Here is a 17,959-nt window from a genome sequence, read left to right on the forward strand (position 1 = left end):
CCCTAGATAAATTCTATGAGGGGTGTAGTTTCCAAAATGGGGTCACTTTTAGGGGTTTTCCACTGTATTGATACTTTAGGGGCTCTGCAAATGCAACATGGGATCTGAAAAATATTCCAGCAAAATCTGCCCTTCAAAAGCCAAATAGCCCTCTTTCCATTCTGAGCCCCGCTATGTTCCCATACAGCAGATTATGACCACATATGGGGCATTTCTGTGTTCAGGAGAAATTGTGTAACGAACTTTAGGGAGCTTTTTCTCCTTTATCCTCTTGTGAAAATTAAAAATTTGGGGCTAAATTGACAGTTTGTTGGAAAAAAAGTAATTTTTCATTTTCAAGGCCCAATGTTAATAAAATCTGTGAAACAGCTGTAGGGTCAAAATGCTCACTCTACCCTTTGATATGTTCTGTGGGGGGTGTAGTTTCCAAAATGGGGTCACTTTTAGGGGGTTTCCACTGTATTGGTACTCTAGGGGCTCTGCTAATGCGACATGGCACCTAAAATTATTCCAGCAAAACCTGCCATCCAAAAGCAAAATAGCGCTCCTTCCATTCCAAGCCCCGCCATGTTCCCATACAGCATACTATGGCCACATATGGGGTATTGCCGTGTTCAGGAGAAATTGTTTAACAAACTGTGGGGGGCTTTTACTCCTTTAACCCCTTGTGAAAATGAAAACTTTGGAGATAAAGTGACATTTTAGTAATTTTTCATTTACACATCCCAATGTTAGTAAAATCTGTGAAACAACTGTAGGGTCTAAATGCTGACTATACCCCTTGATGAATTCTGTGAGGGGTGTGGATTCTAAAATGGGGTCACTTTTGGGGGGTTTCCATTGTTTTGGTACTCTAGGGTCTCTGCAAATAAGGCATGGCGCTGAAAATTATTCCAGCAAAATCTGCTGTTCAAACACCCAGTGTCGCTCCTTCCCTTCCATGCACTGCCGTGTGCCCAAAAATCAGTTTACACCCACATGTGGGGTATTTCTGTGCACGGGAGAAATTGCACAATAAACTATCAGATGCATTTTCTCCTTTAACTCTTTGTGAATGTGTTAATTTTAGGTCTAAATGAATGTATTAGTGAAAAAAAATGAAATGTCTAAATTTCACTGCCATATTATTTTTATTCTTATGAAATGCTTAAAGGGTTAACAAACATCCCAAATGCTGTTTTGAATAATTTGAGGGGTACAGTTTTGAAAATGGGGTAATTTATGGGGGTTTCTATTATACAGGCCTTTATAATTACTTTCAGAACTGAAGTGGTCCCTAAAAAATTGGTTTGGAGAATTTTCTTGTAAATCTGGAAAATCGCTGTTACACTTGTAAGCCTTGTAACATCCAAAATGAATTAAAAGACGATCAAAAGATGATGCCAATATAAAGCAGAGATATGGGAGATAATATTTATTCATGTATTTGGATGGTATGACTATCTGCTTGAAAAGTAGAGAATTTCACATTTTGAAAATTGCAATTTTTTTCAAATTTCCATCAAATTTCTTAGTTTTTTTATAAATAAATGCAAAAATATTGATTAGTGTTTACCACTAACATGAAGTATAATGTGTTACGAAAAAAACAATCTCAAAATCATTTTTGTAAGTTAAAGCGTCTCAAAGTTATTGCCATTTAAAGTGACACATGTCAGTTTTGAAAAAAGAGGCCTGGTCTTTAACATACTTTTGGGCCTGGTCCTTAACCGGTTAAAGTTCGACGTACTGTGCGGCGTTCAGAGATGCTCTTCTGGCTACCTTGGTTGTAACGGGTGGCTATTTGAGTCACTGTTGCCTTTCTATCAGCTCGAACCAGTCTGGCCATTCTCCTCTGACCTCTGGCATCAACAACGCATTTCCGCCCACAGAACTGCCGCTCACTGGATGTTTTTTCTTTTTCGGACCATTCTCTGTAAACCCTAGAGATGGTTGTGCGTGAAAATCCCAGTAGATCAGCAGTTTCTGAAATACTCAGACCAGCCCTTCTGGCACCAACAACCATGCCACGTTCAAAGGCACTCAAATCACCTTTCTTCCCCATACTGATGCTCGGTTTGAACTGCAGGAGATTGTCTTGACCATGTCTACATGCCTAAATGCACTAAGTTGCCGCCATGTGATTGGCTGATTAGAAATTAAGTGTTAACGAGCAGTTGGACAGGTGTACCTAATAAAGTGGCCGGTGAGTGTATATGGCAGTATAACTGCATTATGTACCATAATCTGAAATGGCATGTTGGGTATTTGTTATTGCTCAGGACCTCATGTTCTATAAAACCATCCTAGCTGCAGTCATCTAGCTCGTAACATCCCTATCCACTTCAGTTCTATAACACACTGTTCAGATCTTCATTTTTTTTTCATTCTCATGAGCTCTGAAGACAAATTGCAGTTTTGTCATTTGCATAGCTCGCTTGGCTACGGTTAGCGGCTCTGGGGAATCCGTTCTGGGGCGAAATAACACTCATTTGCATTTTAACAGATTGGCACTATTAATGAATAACTATAGGCACACAGCGACTCATTTATAGCCCAAAGCTCGGGGAAAGGGTGTTTTTTCTTTTCTAAAAAATTTCACTTATTAAAATAGTTTTACATTTCCAATCTAATTTTTCCCTTCGGAATGAGAAGACGTTGTGTGTCTGCAAGCCCAAATATTATCTGATGGATTGTCTTGTAACGTTTGTATCATCCATTGTACGGACGCTGCGGAGAAGATCAGTTACCGTGTGACAGTAGATTGTTTGTTTTTTCTGGTTTGGCTGGTAATTGTAAGCGATCTCGTAATTGCCTTTGTGTCTGTTTTTCAGATTCTATTAGTATGTCGAAAGGTGACATGAGGATAAATACTGTATAATGAGAGAAAGGAAATACTGTGCGGGGAAGTGTCGGTGTAGGGGAAACTAAACATTTTTGCAAATGTTTGCTGAGTTTTAAAGAATTTCTCTAACCTTCTCAATGGTGACATCTGTTGTCTTTATCGGTTAACAATGGACCATGGATACAAGAATTATCTATGGTCTGGAACTTGTCAGAAACCCAGCCATGATGTTCTCATAGTGGCCTGGTTATCTTGGCATACATGTAGTGTAACCTGAGCACAATAAGAAAATCGTGACCACAGAAAGTTACTGCATTCGTGGCCGTGTCCATTAGCAGCTGATCAAGACAAAAGAGGTAGACAATAATTCTCACCACCCACCAATGGATACCTATCTATCTTTTTGAGACATCACATCGCCTTCAGCTCCTATGCCTGATAAAGGTACTTGCTCCTGAAACGTTGCAGCATTAAAGAGGTTGTCGGGGGAGAATAAAAAAAAAATACTCATACTCACCTGTCCCCGGTGCTCCGGTTTCCTCCTAGCACAGTCTGGTCCTGCTGCTCGGCTGTGTTCTTGAAATGAAATTCCTCGCCAGCTGTGACATCCTGGGTCCCTTTTTGAGGCCATGGATTGACCTTTGCGATAAGGTTGAGCCGATCTTGACTTTTCAGGATCGATTTTAAAATCCGATTTCCGATCATTTTTCATTCGAACCCGATCTCGATCCCAATGCAAGTCAATGGAATTTTTTTATTAATCGGAGATCAGATTTTAAAAGCAATCCTATTCACTATACAGCATGGAATCTAACAATTGTTAGAATCCACGCTGTGTAGTGAATCAATAAAGTAGCCAGAGGATTTTTTTAAATCCTTTGGCTACTTAATCCCCCCTGGTGTCCACTTACCTGCAGAGATGGCTTCTCCGGTGCCCGGTGTTCTTCTTCGCCTCGCTGCCACTCCACGTTGCTCTTCTCGCCTCGCTGCCCCCTGCTTCCCAGATTAGGAGAGTGTGGGCGGGTTAGGAGAGTGTGGGCGGGTACTGGGAGGGGAGACATCACATCTCCCCACCCTGTACCCGCCCACACTCTCCTAAGCCACAAGCCCCGCCTTCTTAGCTCTTTAAACACTAACCTGGAAGGCGGGGGCAGCGAGGCAAGAAGAGCAGCAAGGAGCAGCAGCGAGGCGAAGAAGAAGGAGAACACCGGGCACCGGAGCAGCCATCTCTGGAGGTAAGTAGCTACTAGAGATGTTAGTTTAGTCTCTCATTAGAATGAATGGAGGCAGCCGGCGTGCAGGGGGTTAAGGCCGTGTGCCGGACGCTTCCATTCATTCCTATGGAACCGCAGCGGAGACTTCAGACTGAGTATACACTCCACTCAGAATGAGCGGAGCGTATACTCAGTGAGAAGGCTAGGCAAAGCATTGTGGGAAATAGTACCGATCTCGTTCCCACCTAAAAAGATCGTGTTCAGAATTCCGATCGTGATCATGAAATTTTCTCGATCGACGATCAGAATCCGATCTTTTCCGAACACGATCGCTCAACCCTACTTAGTGATCATGTGACCGTAGGGACCAGTCAGGGGCCTCAGGAAGGGATCCAGGACGTCACTGTCGGGTAATGGAAGACAACAACGGATCGGCAAGACCAAACCGCGCTGAGAGGCACTGGAGCAGTGGTGAGTATGATTTTTTTTTTTTTTCACATCCCCCAGTGTATTTAAAATATATATTTTTTGCCTGGACAACCCCCTTTAATGGATAACTGAATTGTACTCAGTCTCCTTCAATTTGACTATTTATAATAAATAATCTGCAGATAATTTTTTGGGGTGCCTTTATACAGTCCTATGAAAAAGTTTGGGCACCCCTATTAATTTTAATCATTTTTAGTTCTAAATATTTTGGTGTTTGCAGCAGCCATTTCAATTTGATATATCTAATAACTGATGGACACAGTAATATTTCAGGATTGAAATGAGGTTTATTGTACTAACAGAAAATGTGCAATATACATTAAACCAAAATTTGACCGGTGCAAAAGTATGGGCACCTCAACAGAAAAGTGCCAGTAATATTTAGTAGATCCTCCTTTTGCTTCTAGTCGCTTCCTGTAGCTTTTAATCAGTTCCTGGATCCTGGATGAAGGTATTTTGGACCATTCCTCTTTACAGAACAATTCAAGTTCAGTTAAGTTTGATGGTCGCCGAGCATGGACAGCCCGCTTCAAATCATCCCACAGATGTTCAATGATATTCAGGTCTGGGGACTGGGATGGCCATTCCAGAACATTGTAATTGTTCCTCTGCATGAATGCCTGAGTCGATTTGGAGCGGTGTTTTGGATCATTGTCTTGCTGAAATATCCATCCCCGGGGTAACTTCAACTTCGTCACTGATTCTTGAACATTATTCTCAAGAATCTGCCGATACTGAGTGGAATCCATGCGACCCTCAACTTTAACAAGATTCCCGGTGTCGGCATTGGCCACACAACCCCAAAGCATGATGGAACCCCCACCAAATTTTACAGTGGGTAGCAAGTGTTTTTCTTGGAATGCTGTTTTTTTTGGACGCTATGCATAACGCCTTTTTGTATGACCAAACAACTCAATCTTTGCTTCATCAGTCCACAAGACCTTCTTCCAAAATGAAGCCGGCTTGTCCAAATGTGCTTTTGCATACCTCAGGCGACTCTGTTTGTGGCATGCTTGCAGAAACGGCTTCCTTCTCATCACTCTCCCATACAGCTTCTCCTTGTGCAAAGTGCGCTGTATTGTTGACGGATGCACAGTGACACCATCTGCAGCAAGATGATGCTGCAGCTCTTTGGAGGTGGTCTGTGGATTGTCCTTGACTCTTCTCACCATTCTTCTTCTCTGCCTTTCTGATATTTTCTTGGCCTGCCACTTTTGGGCTTAACAAGAACTGTCCCTGTGGTCTTCCATTTCCTTACTATGTTCCTCACAGTGGAAACTGACAGGCCAAATCTCTCAGACAACTTTTTGTTTCCTTCCCCTGAACAACTATGTTGAACAATCTTTGTTTTCAGATCATTTGAGAGCGGGCTGTCCATGCTCGGCGACCATCAAACTTAACTGAACCTGAATTGTTTTGTAAAGAGGAATGGTCCAAAATACCTTCATCCAGGATCCAGGAACTGATTAAAAGCTACAGGAAGCGACTAGAGGCTGTTATCTTTGCAAAAAGAGGATCTACTAAATATTAATGTCACTTTTCTGCTGAGGTGCCCATACTTTTGCACTGGTCAAATTTTGGTTTAAAGGGGCTCTATCACTGGGAAAAGTCATTTTTATCTAAACACATGCTTGCATAGGCTTTAGAAAGGCTATTCCACACTTACCTTTTGTATGTAGATTGCTTCAGTGGTCTCTGAATAAGTCCGTTTTTATTCATATGCTAATGAGCCTCCAGCCAGTACAGGAAGTTCCCAGCAGCCTCCTCTCTCCCATTATCTTCTATGTGTGTGAAGCAAACAGGAAGCGAGTCATCAGCAGCAGCAGGAGCCGTCTCCCATAGAAGACAATAGGAGAGGTGTGCACCTTCTATCGTGCACTAGTCTAATTAGCATATGAATATAAACGGACTTATTCAGAAACCAGTGAGGCAATCTACATACAAAAGGTAGGTGTGAAATAGACTTTTGTAAGGGCTATGCAAAGGTGTGATTAGTTAAAAATGACTTTTCCTAGTGATAGAGCCCCTTTAATGCATATTGCACATTTTCTGTTAGTACAATAAATCTCATTTCAATCCTGAAATATTACTGTGTCCATCAGTTATTAGATATATCAAACTGAAATGGCTGCTGCAAACACCAAAATATTTAGAACTAAAAATGATTAAGATTAATAGGGGTGCCCAAACTTTTTCATAGGACTGTATATCCTTCTTAGTACATTCCCTTAAATGTCCAGACCCAGTAAGCGTTATGTCTTCACAGAAGCTGTCAAATTTTTCCTCCACTACCCAAAGCTGTTTAGCTACTTTACTCAAAAGGTCCCTAGTAGGCTTACCATACCTTCCATACTGCTCTGGTGGGATCCCAGGGCACGTCCTATAATGGTTTATTCCTTTGTATTCTGTTTATTCTTTTTACCTATTGTTTGATGAGTGACCATATGTTGCGTATTTGCTCTGCTTTTTATCTACACAGCTAAGGGAGCAGAAGAAGGAGCTGAGCGGAGTACAGGAGGTGTGTAAGTACTCTAAGGAAGTGCAGTCCTATTTGGAACATTGGAAAAAGCTGTTTGCTAATCATTGCCGGGAGCTTGAAGAGCTCTATGAGAAGCACGATAATGATGCCACCGACGAATTAAAGGAGATTAAATACAGCCTGACCGAGAAGGCAATTGAAGATCTCAGACACGTCCAGAGTGCTGTAATTATACAAGAAATGCTAAAGCTCAATGTACCCAGACCGTATCTCCAACAAGTGCTAGACGAACACAAGAGAGAGACGGCACTCCTGGCTCAGCAGCTAGAGAAGGAGGAAAGCGACAAAGCGGCCGAGTCAAGAGCATCTCTGGAGAGTACCATGCAGAAGCTCGATGATGAATTCAAAGTCACTCTCAAGGAGCAAAAGAATCTGAGGAACTGGGAACAGCTGTTATTCACGTAGGTTTTCCCTCCACAAATTTATAATGTTGCTTTGAAGATTAATTTTGCGTGGGAAACATGTCCATTGGCTTTACCTACGGAGGTACTTTGGAGAATAGATTAGAAAATGACATAAATATCTGTTCCCTAATAGATTGGGTAAGGGCGGGGGGGGGGGGGGGGGTATCGTCACTCCTTGGGGAGAGACCACCATATCGGTGTGTGGAGATTTATTAAGCCTTTAGCACTCCTCTTTGCAAGGGACTATGGGAAGAATATGCAAATCTGTCTTCCATGATGTAATTAGGAAGTCAGCTGGTGCCTCAGTGTTGCAAACCAATAGAGGGCGCTCACTGGAATGTGCAAGCCTGTCTTCCCTGATGTAATTAGGAAGACAAAATCGCAGTGAAATAGCCCAATAAAGGCTGCTCCCTTTAACATCAAGCTCGACCTTCCTTGCAATGATGCTGGGATTATTACCAGGTATAGTCTCTCAACCGAGGACGGCCGTTTCGATGTTATTGCATCTAATAGATTGTTCACAGAAAAGTTGTATCGGAGGAAAAAAAGATAAAAAAGCTTCAAGATTATATTCTCTGCACTAGGAAGTTGATAGCTTACATAGCTAACAGAGAAGTATGTAACACTTCTGTCTAAGGGTCCATTCATATGGCATGTGAGACTTTGAGCGCCGTAAAAGCTCCCATTGATTTCAATGGCAGCCTGGATCGTATACGCCGCGTTATTTTGCGGCCGTGATTTTACAGCCGCAAAATCACAGCCACAAAATAACGCGGCGTATACGATCCAGGCTCCCACTGAAATAAATGGGAGCTTTTACGGCGCTCAAAGTCTCACACGCCGTATACGTGCCAGATCACGCGGCACGTTACTCCGTGTGAATGGACCCTAATAGTAAATTCACAATGTATATGAAAGCTCCTAACAGATTCTTTAACGGGGACCTTTCACCACCTCCACCAACCCCAACTCGTTGCATTATTTAGCAGACGTTGCTCTACTCTTTTTAGCATAGTTGAAATTTTTCACTAGCCCTCACTATTCCTGAGAACTCATTTCAGTACCTAATATGCTAATTCAGCTCTCTACTCTGACCCAGATGGTCTGCGCCAACCACCAACGACCCACCTGACAGTGGAGAGCTTGGGTCCTGAAACTAACAGCATTGATTGCTCAGGAACAGCGGGAACTAGAGAGAAAAATCCAACTGTGCTGAAATCAGTAGAGCAGCACCTATTGACGGACACCATAAGCTGTACTTTGTGCAGTTGGTGGATCTTTCATCACCTTCACCAACTCAAACTCTTCAACCTTTATAGGTACTGCTCCAATGATTCTGGCAAAGTTTCAATTTTTTCTCTAGCTGACATTGTTCCCGAGCAATCGGCACAGTTTATTTTCATGCCTGATGTTAAAATCTTCAGAGAGAAAGTATTATAAGGGTTGTTAATTGAGGACAATGATATTGGACAATGATATTGGACATAAAAGTGACATGGTGAGAAAAGTTGGAGAATCAACATTACGTAGGAATTTATTGGATCACAAAACGTGTTAGAATAGAAGCATCGCTGATGTTTCTACTGTATTCAACTTACTGACAATAACAAAAACATTTTCATGGACTTCGTTGGCAGCACAAAAAGTTGCACCATGAGAGTCGGTCACACTGCCATTTTATTGTAGCTGTAGTATAAAGCTGGTCAGAAGTATAAATATGGGAGATGGGCTATTATTAGAGATGAGCGAACAGTAAAATGTTCGAGGTTCGATATTCGTTTTGAGTAGCCCCTCAATATTCGACTACTCGAATCGAATATCGAACCCTATTATAGTCTATGGGGGGAAAATGCTTGTTTCAGGGGTAGGCAACGTTTGATCAAATTATACTTAGCAAGTCCACGAGTGAGGGTCGGGCTGGATCCTCCGTGCCGTCTTCTTTTTGCAGGGTCCCCGCGGCGTCTTCCGGCTCTTCATTCACTCTGCCAGGCATCGGGCCTGGGCAGAGCCGACTGCGCATACCCGCACTACAAGCGGACATGCGCAGTCGGCTCTGCTCAGGCCCGATGCCTGGCAGAGTGAATGAAGAGCCGGAAGACGCCGCGGGGAAGCTGCACGGAGAAGAATTCTAAAGGCAGGAGAAGAACCAGCATTGATTGGCCGACTGTATAGCATTCGGCCAATCAATGCTGGTTGTGCATCAAACTTTTCCATTTGATTAGCGAGTGGTACTCGATCGAGTACGAGTATTTTGAATACCGTAGTATTTGATCGAATACCTACTCGATCGATTACTACTCACTCATCTCTAGCTATTATGTCCATCTTTTACTGTTCATCTCAGTGGAATCAATAGGATTAGACAGACTGAAATACGACCTATGTAGTGGACGCTCTTCAGGGACAATCTGCTGATCACCATAGACATGGGGTTGGATCTACCAATAAAACGTGTATTTCTATACCAGGGTTTTTATTTATAGCCTACCTAGGATGTAGCCTTATATTAAAGACCCTCTATCAAATGCAAAGTCAGGGCCGAGATCCCAATCCCCTTGAGACTATGATTTTTGGTTAGTAGACTCATGGTCGGGTTGGGATGCTCAATCGTAACTGACCCAAATTGGTGATCAAATTTTCTTGTATGTTAATAAATATACTTTTTATTTTATTAACTATATTTTTTGCCAGAAATTAAACTAAAAATGACAACCTAGTCACCAAGATTTTTCCCAAAATATGTTATAATTTTCATGTATGTGACTTTGTATTCACACAGGAAGATCATTCTGCTACACCTTTGCGTGTCCGAGGATGACGTGGAGAAGACAAAACTTGAGTTCCACTCTGGCTTTTCTCAGATGGATATTACTTTAGCTCTTACAAAAATACAAGGCAGAATGCTCCTCCAGAAATACATGAGTGACTGGAGAAATGGAGAGCTGCAGAAAGTGGACCAAAGTCTGCGAGAAAGTGAGAAAAAGGTGAGTAGCTTGTGATGTTCACTAGAGGTGAGCGAGTAGTATTCAATCGAATATCGAATACCATTATAGTCTATGGCAAAAAACGAGAATGTTGTTCCGGTTTCCATGGAAACCAAAGTTCGACACATTGGGTCCTCCAAGTTCAGGAGGTTTTTGAATTGAATTCAATGGAATTTTCCTGCGTGGTATTTGACCGATACGAGTATTCGATCGAATAGTAGTATTCGATCGAATACTATTCGCTCATCTTTAATGTTCACTTATCTGTAGTTTCAGTTTTTGATGTATCTAGGAAGACCAGAGAAGAAGCCAAGGATCCTAGGAGTGGATAATACTGAGAAGCGTACTCATCGCTTATTCCCTGTCCCCCATACTGTACTGGCTAGGTGACTATGCTGTTTGGGACAGGGAGGCAGGGAGGAACTATAATGTGTGTGGGCGGATGCCCTTCACCACACAATAGGGCCCCCATTCTCACAATATGGCTCCCTGCTCCCCCCTACAGAACCTTCCATCTTTGTAATCCATTATTTGGGTCTACTGTTAAAGGGATTGTCTGAGATTTTAAAGAAAAGAAATGAAATAATAAAATAACCATTACCCACCTATTAAATATACCACCAGCAGATGGGACTGGAATAGACTAAGAGGTGGACCACCAAGCTTGACTTCAGAGTAGTGACTCCACCCCCATGACTCTTTAACCATTGAATATACTGCGCATTGTACATTGTTACTCTACATTGACCAGATGAATCCTTCATATAGGTTCCTTTTATACTTGGGTTTACAATGAAGGTTGGGCTGTCTCTTTCTGTTTTATGATTGCCAGAGGTTCTATATGACTTCATCAGTCGATTTACTTTAAGGAGATCAATTCTATCCATGTGAAATGCTTCCCTTTCCTTGCACTGACATTGTCTTGAGTGCCTTTGACAAGTGACCAAGTCTTGTCCCCATCGATGCCTTTAAGCGTTTATCATGCATCACTCGCCTCCCATACACATGAAATATTCTATTCTTAATCAGAAGCAAAATATTCAACTTTCATTAAGATTTCCCAGAAGGTTTTCTATTGTAATTGGGTTTTCTTCCCTCTAAATGAATTACAGTACATTGCGGTTGCTCTCCCGGTTGCAGATATGTAGCCCGTGGACCTGTTATTCCCTGACTTTGATAAACCATCTTTCTGCCCTTTATCCAGGTCCCACGAGCCATCAAGTATACATTTTTGTAGTGAGATATTAGAGAAGCAGGAAGAATGTGATTACATAGCGGTGCCTGGCAGCCTTGGCGGTGTAATCTGCGCTCCCTGGATCGCATCACTGACGTTCCATTTGTTTTTCATTTGCTAATTACATTTCAGATGTGTTTTTCGTAGGCGCGTCTGATCGGGGGAGCCCCAAATCAATGGCACCTGGCTGCATATTGTTCAGCCGTCTAGATTTAATGGCATCGCTGCTGCGTTTGTGTCGGGTTTCATTATCCATTTCTCTTTATTATCTGCCGGAGTATTGACTGCAACCACTAGTGCCTTTATATAGTTACTATACATTAATTAGAGGAGTGATGGAGCTCAAGCAGAAGGCGGCACTTATAATGGAGGGATCACGATAGTAGAATTGGCTAAATATAGGCCACACTGCGTATCTGAGATATTACTAAGGTAACATGTGAGTCATATGTATCATAGTAGCAGGAGGGTAAGGTAAGAGTCTGCTCAGAATCCTATAGCATGGGGGATTAAAGGGGTTCTCCGAGATGACTTGGATTTATTCTTGCTGAAAATGGGCATGTTCATGCTACCTACATGATAACGGTCCCCTAGTTCCACTCCCATTTTAAAATCCACCTATCACATCCAGTCATAACTACTCAACCACCCCATATCACCAGAGGTGTGACATGAAGACCCAATGCAAAATCTGTACCAGGCCCCCCAGCTATAATGTATTGTTTATTGGGAATGGACACCTTATGAGCCCCTTAAGGCAGAAGTAGCAATCGATATTGTGCCCTTGATCCTCAGGTGGCCAAAGACTTTTCTACAACGAAAGAAGACCCCATTATCATAGACAGAACATGGTCATTTGAGGCCCCGTTGCATAATTTGCACTAGGCCTAGGAGCTTCAAGTTATACCTCTACACAGCATAATACCCCTTCAGTAGTCACCACACCGTGTAATGTCCCCTTAGTGACCACCACCCCTGAAAATAAACATATTGGGCAAGTCGATATTCAGTCACCCCTCTCGTCCATAACCGTGAAGAGTCAAAAGGGCACCATACACAGACATTTTAACATTCAGCTAGCCATTATGTAATATGTTACTGGCCATAGACATATGATTAGAGATGAGCGAGTAGTACTCAATCGAGTAGGTATTCTTTTGAATATTATGGTATTCGAAATACTCGTACTCGATTGAGTACCACTCGCTGTTCGAATGTAAAAGTTCGATGCAGAACCAGCATTGATTGGCCGAATGCTATACAGTCGGCCAATCAACGCTGGTTCTTCTCCTACCTTTAGAAGTCTTCTCCGTGCAGCTTCCCCGCGGCGTCTTCCGGCTCTTCATTCACTCTGCCAGGCATCGGGCCTGGGTAGAGCCGACTGCACATGTCTGCTTGTAGTGCGGGCATGCGCAATCGGCTCTGCCCAGGCCCAATGCCTGGCAGAGTGAATGAAGAGCCGGAAGATGCCGCGGGGATGCTGCACGGAGAAGACTTCTCAGAGGATCCAGCCCGACCCTCACTCGTGGACTTGGTAAGTATAATTTGATCGAATGTTGCCTACCCCTGAAACGGGCATTTCCCCCCATAGACTATAATAGAGTTCGATATTCGATTCGAGTAGTCGAATATTGAGGGGCTACTCGAAAAGAATATCGAACCTCGAACATTTTACTGTTCACTCATCTCTACATATGATACAATTTATCTGAACCGAACTGAATGATCCAATGTATATACTGGTCTAATTCTGACTCCTGCCACCAGGTCTGAGATTTGGATGTCATTCATATCTGAGTTTGATGTTTTTTGTTTTTTTTACACCGGGTTTTCTCATTTAGAAGTTTACCTAGAAATTAACCGTCGATTTGCTTATTTGCAGATTTTTCTGGAAACCGCTCCCGGGACATTTTTGCGAGCAGTGTAATTTCAGTTCAGATGCTTTCTCCGATGAATGCATTTTATGTACATAACCTGTTTTCTTCTCTATGGAATAAGCTCCTGTGCAATTGTTGTTTTTTTGTTTTTTTTTTAGTCAAGTTCAAAGACGACGAAACATCCTCAGGACAGAGCGGCAGAAATGGTGAGGAAATCTGTAGAGGATAAAGTCTTGATTTATGAAGCACAAATTGCAGATGACAAGATTAAGCAGGTAACGAAAATGAGATGTGACCAGATCAGGCGCTGAAGACTTATCCGGTTACATGAATGTTTGCTTTTGATTTGTTCCTTCTCGTTCTATGAAAATAAGACTCAGTTCAAGAAATCCAACCTATTTAATGGTGTGCAGGAACCGTGCCCCCTGGGAGCCATTCATCGTGGCCTCCTCTGTAGACTGAGTTTAGAGCACAGGCATTGTTAGAAGGCAATGGAAATGTCATACATAGAGATTTACTTCACAGTCGTCTTCAGAGTAACAGTCAGAAGAATGGAAATGTCTGTAGAAAATATAGAACTTATATTATAGGGAAATGAAAAGACCGTTTCATCCCCTCCCTAGTTTTGCCATTTCTGTTGCGTTCAAAGGACAAAATCGAAGAACCCTGGAAGAGGCAGCTAATAGAGAATATGTAATAGGCTTGTAAGAAACCTGACAATAATGCTAAAGTCCTTGACACGTCTTACTGAAAAAATGCAGAGTAACCGCTTTATTATAGAAACCTGCCCTTTCGTGACTGTATGGATATTACACACGTGAACCCCAAGCGTAGCATAATATCAAGTGAGCAAGTTTTCTGTATATAGTTTATATGTAGCTTGTATATTACCCCCTGGGGATGAAGAGACATTGAGCATTGGTGATTCCAAGCAGCAATTTCTGGAAAATGGAAGGAGACAAATGAGTCTTCACCCAGTTTGCACAGAGTAAGGAAGTATTTTCACACCTCCCATGAGGAAACGGAACCCCTGCAATTGCACTGGAGTCCTGAGACAGGAATGGTAAGCTGCCTTTAATTGTTAGGCAGAGTCTTTAGAGGGATTCAAGTGCCAGTAGTGCCAGGGAACTGACCCTGCTGTGCCATAGGATAGACAGGGCATCGTGGGTAGAGAGTGGGAGAGTGCAGAGACTGGCTCACATTGAGAGAAAGACAGAATAAAGTGCCGGCTTCTGGAGCTACTATCTACCAAGCTCACCCCACACCCACAGTGGAACGATACCTCCATTGTTGTGGAAGCTTTTGGTTGTTTTATTGCTTGGTTATCCTGTAGAGTTGTGTCAGGTTACATTCACATTTGCACCGGAGTCTCCGTTACAGACTCCACCGCAGAAACTGCCAAAAATTATGGGAGAGAAAAGTCCCACATAAAAGACTTTTCTCTCCTCCTGTTTCAGTTTGGAAACAGAGGATACCCAGCGCAACCCATTATAGTCAATGGGGTCCACCAGTGTCCGTGTGTAACCACTAAATCAGCGGTCCAGCTCTCCATCATTCGAGTCCCCCTGCCAGACCTGAACGGCAGAGAGACCAGCGCAGATGTGAACTTGGCTTGAACTATTTTCTTGCAACCAAGTATGGTCTGAGTCATTTACCTGCAATACCATCACTGGCACTCCCATTCCTATCTGGCTCAGGAGCGCTGAAGACCTATAGGATGTTCCCCAGGGGAAGACTACCACCACCATCACATACTCTGTAGGCCCTCTCAGCTCAGCATCAGCCTAGGAGGATAGCTGAAGCAATTGGTTGAACTCACAAGCCATTATGACAAAGTGTTGTTTCTACAATTATTTCTGTATATATGCGAGTATAAGCTGAATTTTTAAGCACAGTTTTTGGGCTGAATATGCGAGCCAAGCAAAAAAAATAAAATAAAAATTATGTATACATTACTTCAATAGTAATGTATAGAATCTCCCATAAAATAGTGGAAAAAAAAGAAGCTTTAGAAAAATATAGTAAAAAAATAAATAAAAGTTGTAAATCCCTCCTTTCCCTAGAATACATATAAAAGTAGAAAATTACTGTGAAACACATACACATTAGGTATCCCTGTGTCTGACAGTGCCCGGTCTACTGAATATAGGGGATCTGCAGTGCTCCTGTTCCGTTGGGAAGGGGTTAATAGGAGCACTGCAGATACCCTATATTCAGCCAGGCTGAATTCCAAGTGGGGAAAAAAAAACCAGTCCTCAAGCTCAGGGAAGGGGCAGACAGACAACCAAAACACCCCCTCCCCTTCCCCAGTACCCAGCATCTACTGCACCCAAAAACCATTCTAATTTTGGAAATTTTCCAGTAGCTGCTGCATTTCCCCCCTAGGCTTATACTCGAGTCAATAAGTTTTCCCATTTTTTTTGTGGTAAAATTAGGGGGCTCGGCTTATACTCGAGTATATACGGTACTTTGGTTCACTTCGGTTTGCTGCAAGAATCGATATTAGAATAGTCAAGCTATCGGAGTGACTCTGAGTGAGGCCTAGTCATGGATGCTAGACTAGCCAAAGCCAGGCTTTCAGAGACTGCCAACCTTATTCAAAATGCATTCCCTTCTTCAGACATTACGCACCATGGTATCTCCGTGTACTCTTTGACGACTCCTACTGATACATGCGGCATCTCGGCGATGCTTTCTGTGTCATGAAAATGACTTAATAAATTCTCAGCTATATTTTCTAATCACCATTTCAGTTTCCATGTTTTTTTGCCAAATTGTTGTCTGTGTTGGCACTTCAATCGTTACACAGGTCACTACTATAGTAACGTCTATACAACCTCATCTGACCTGCTTACCTCTGTGTTTACATGCTCATACTTCTTGCCTTCCTTGACCTACTGAGGAGTCTACTGAGGAGGGTGATTTTTTTTTTAATTTTTTTTTTTACTTCCAGAAATCCTCTCAATAAGCAGCGGTTCTGTTGTTTTTACATTGCTGTTCTCTAAATAATATATGATCAGTTTTCCATGTCCTTTTAGGTATCCAGCAGCTTAGAGAGGAGCTCTATGTACTTAATAGCTTTCACTAGTAATTTGGTAAAATTTATCCCCAAGACTATAAGTTGTCAGCATTCATTCTACATCACTATTCATGGAGGCTTAAAGTTGTATGAAAAGTATTTGCCCCCTATTTTTCATGCTTATTTTGTATCCCATTCTTCTATTGAAGTTAAAGATTATCTAGCCCTATATCGGCAAGCAAATGCCCAACATTGTGAACTACAATCAGAATGCACATGTTATTTTATGCCATAGAATTTTATTTGCTTACAAATATAAAGCTCGTAATCCAAAACGCACTGGGGTAGGTAAACTTATACTTTCCAACTTTTAGACAGTGCAAAGTTAGACTAGTCTTTAAATGCTAGATTGTAAGACACAAAGCAAAATCGGAACACAAAATAAACGTAGATATGTCAGTTCCATTATGTATTCTACGCCCTATAAACACATGTCCTTACCACAAAAAGCTCAAACACAAACCACAAAAAAGGGTAAGTATGACATAATAAACACACTAATAATAAAAATCTCAAAAAATCTCAAAAAATCTTTATTATAATAATTTAACACATACACAAAATAGGACGATGCAAAGAAAGCAAATGTACACATACACAAATGGGTATAATGGATGCCACAACAAATGGTGGTCCCTGTGAATACTGCTAGTTTCCCTCATGAGCCATACCAAAGTACAAAATACACACTCTCGTATTATGTATTGAAATTCACATAGGTGAGTGTTACCATCATAAACAACTATATAGGACACAATTATAAATTCTGACTCCCAGTATTTTTATGTTCACCCCTAAGGATGAACAATAGAAACTATAATATCAAAGAGTACAGGTCCTATTAAGATTTATCTTACTTCCTGTATACAAAGAGCGGCGTATACATTGCCCTCAGAGGTCTAGTAACCACCATATGTTAGAAGAAAGACATGTTGCAAGTACAAGAAGATTTGTATAGACACTCACCCATGGGGAAGGTAATCAGCAGATCACCAGGGACGGGCACCCACTACCCAAACCCCGACGCGCGTTTCGGCGCAGAGAGCCTTCGTCAGGAGGCTCCTCCTGACGAAGGCTCTCTGCGCCGAAACGCGCGTCGGGGTTTGGGTAGTGGGTGCCCGTCCCTGGTGATCTGCTGATTACCTTCCCCATGGGTGAGTGTCTATACAAATCTTCTTGTACTTGCAACATGTCTTTCTTCTAACATATGGTGGTTACTAGACCTCTGAGGGCAATGTATACGCCGCTCTTTGTATACAGGAAGTAAGATAAATCTTAATAGGACCTGTACTCTTTGATATTATAGTTTCTATTG

General features: G+C 42.1%; 1 protein-coding gene across 1 annotated transcript in view; it reads left to right on the forward strand.

The window, feature by feature from the left end:
- The window catches only part of EVC2 (EvC ciliary complex subunit 2), a 75,454-nt gene that overhangs the window by 38,716 nt on the left and 18,779 nt on the right, over positions 1–17,959 (forward strand). The window contains exons 12-14 of the mRNA XM_075260373.1: positions 7,007–7,467; positions 10,250–10,454; positions 13,724–13,840. Of these exons, the coding sequence (XP_075116474.1) occupies positions 7,007–7,467; positions 10,250–10,454; positions 13,724–13,840 (783 nt within the window). The remainder of the gene's footprint in view (positions 1–7,006; positions 7,468–10,249; positions 10,455–13,723; positions 13,841–17,959) is intronic.

The sequence above is a fragment of the Leptodactylus fuscus genome, chromosome 1 (assembly GCF_031893055.1).
Source record: "Leptodactylus fuscus isolate aLepFus1 chromosome 1, aLepFus1.hap2, whole genome shotgun sequence".
Classification (NCBI taxonomy): Eukaryota; Metazoa; Chordata; class Amphibia; order Anura; family Leptodactylidae; genus Leptodactylus; species Leptodactylus fuscus.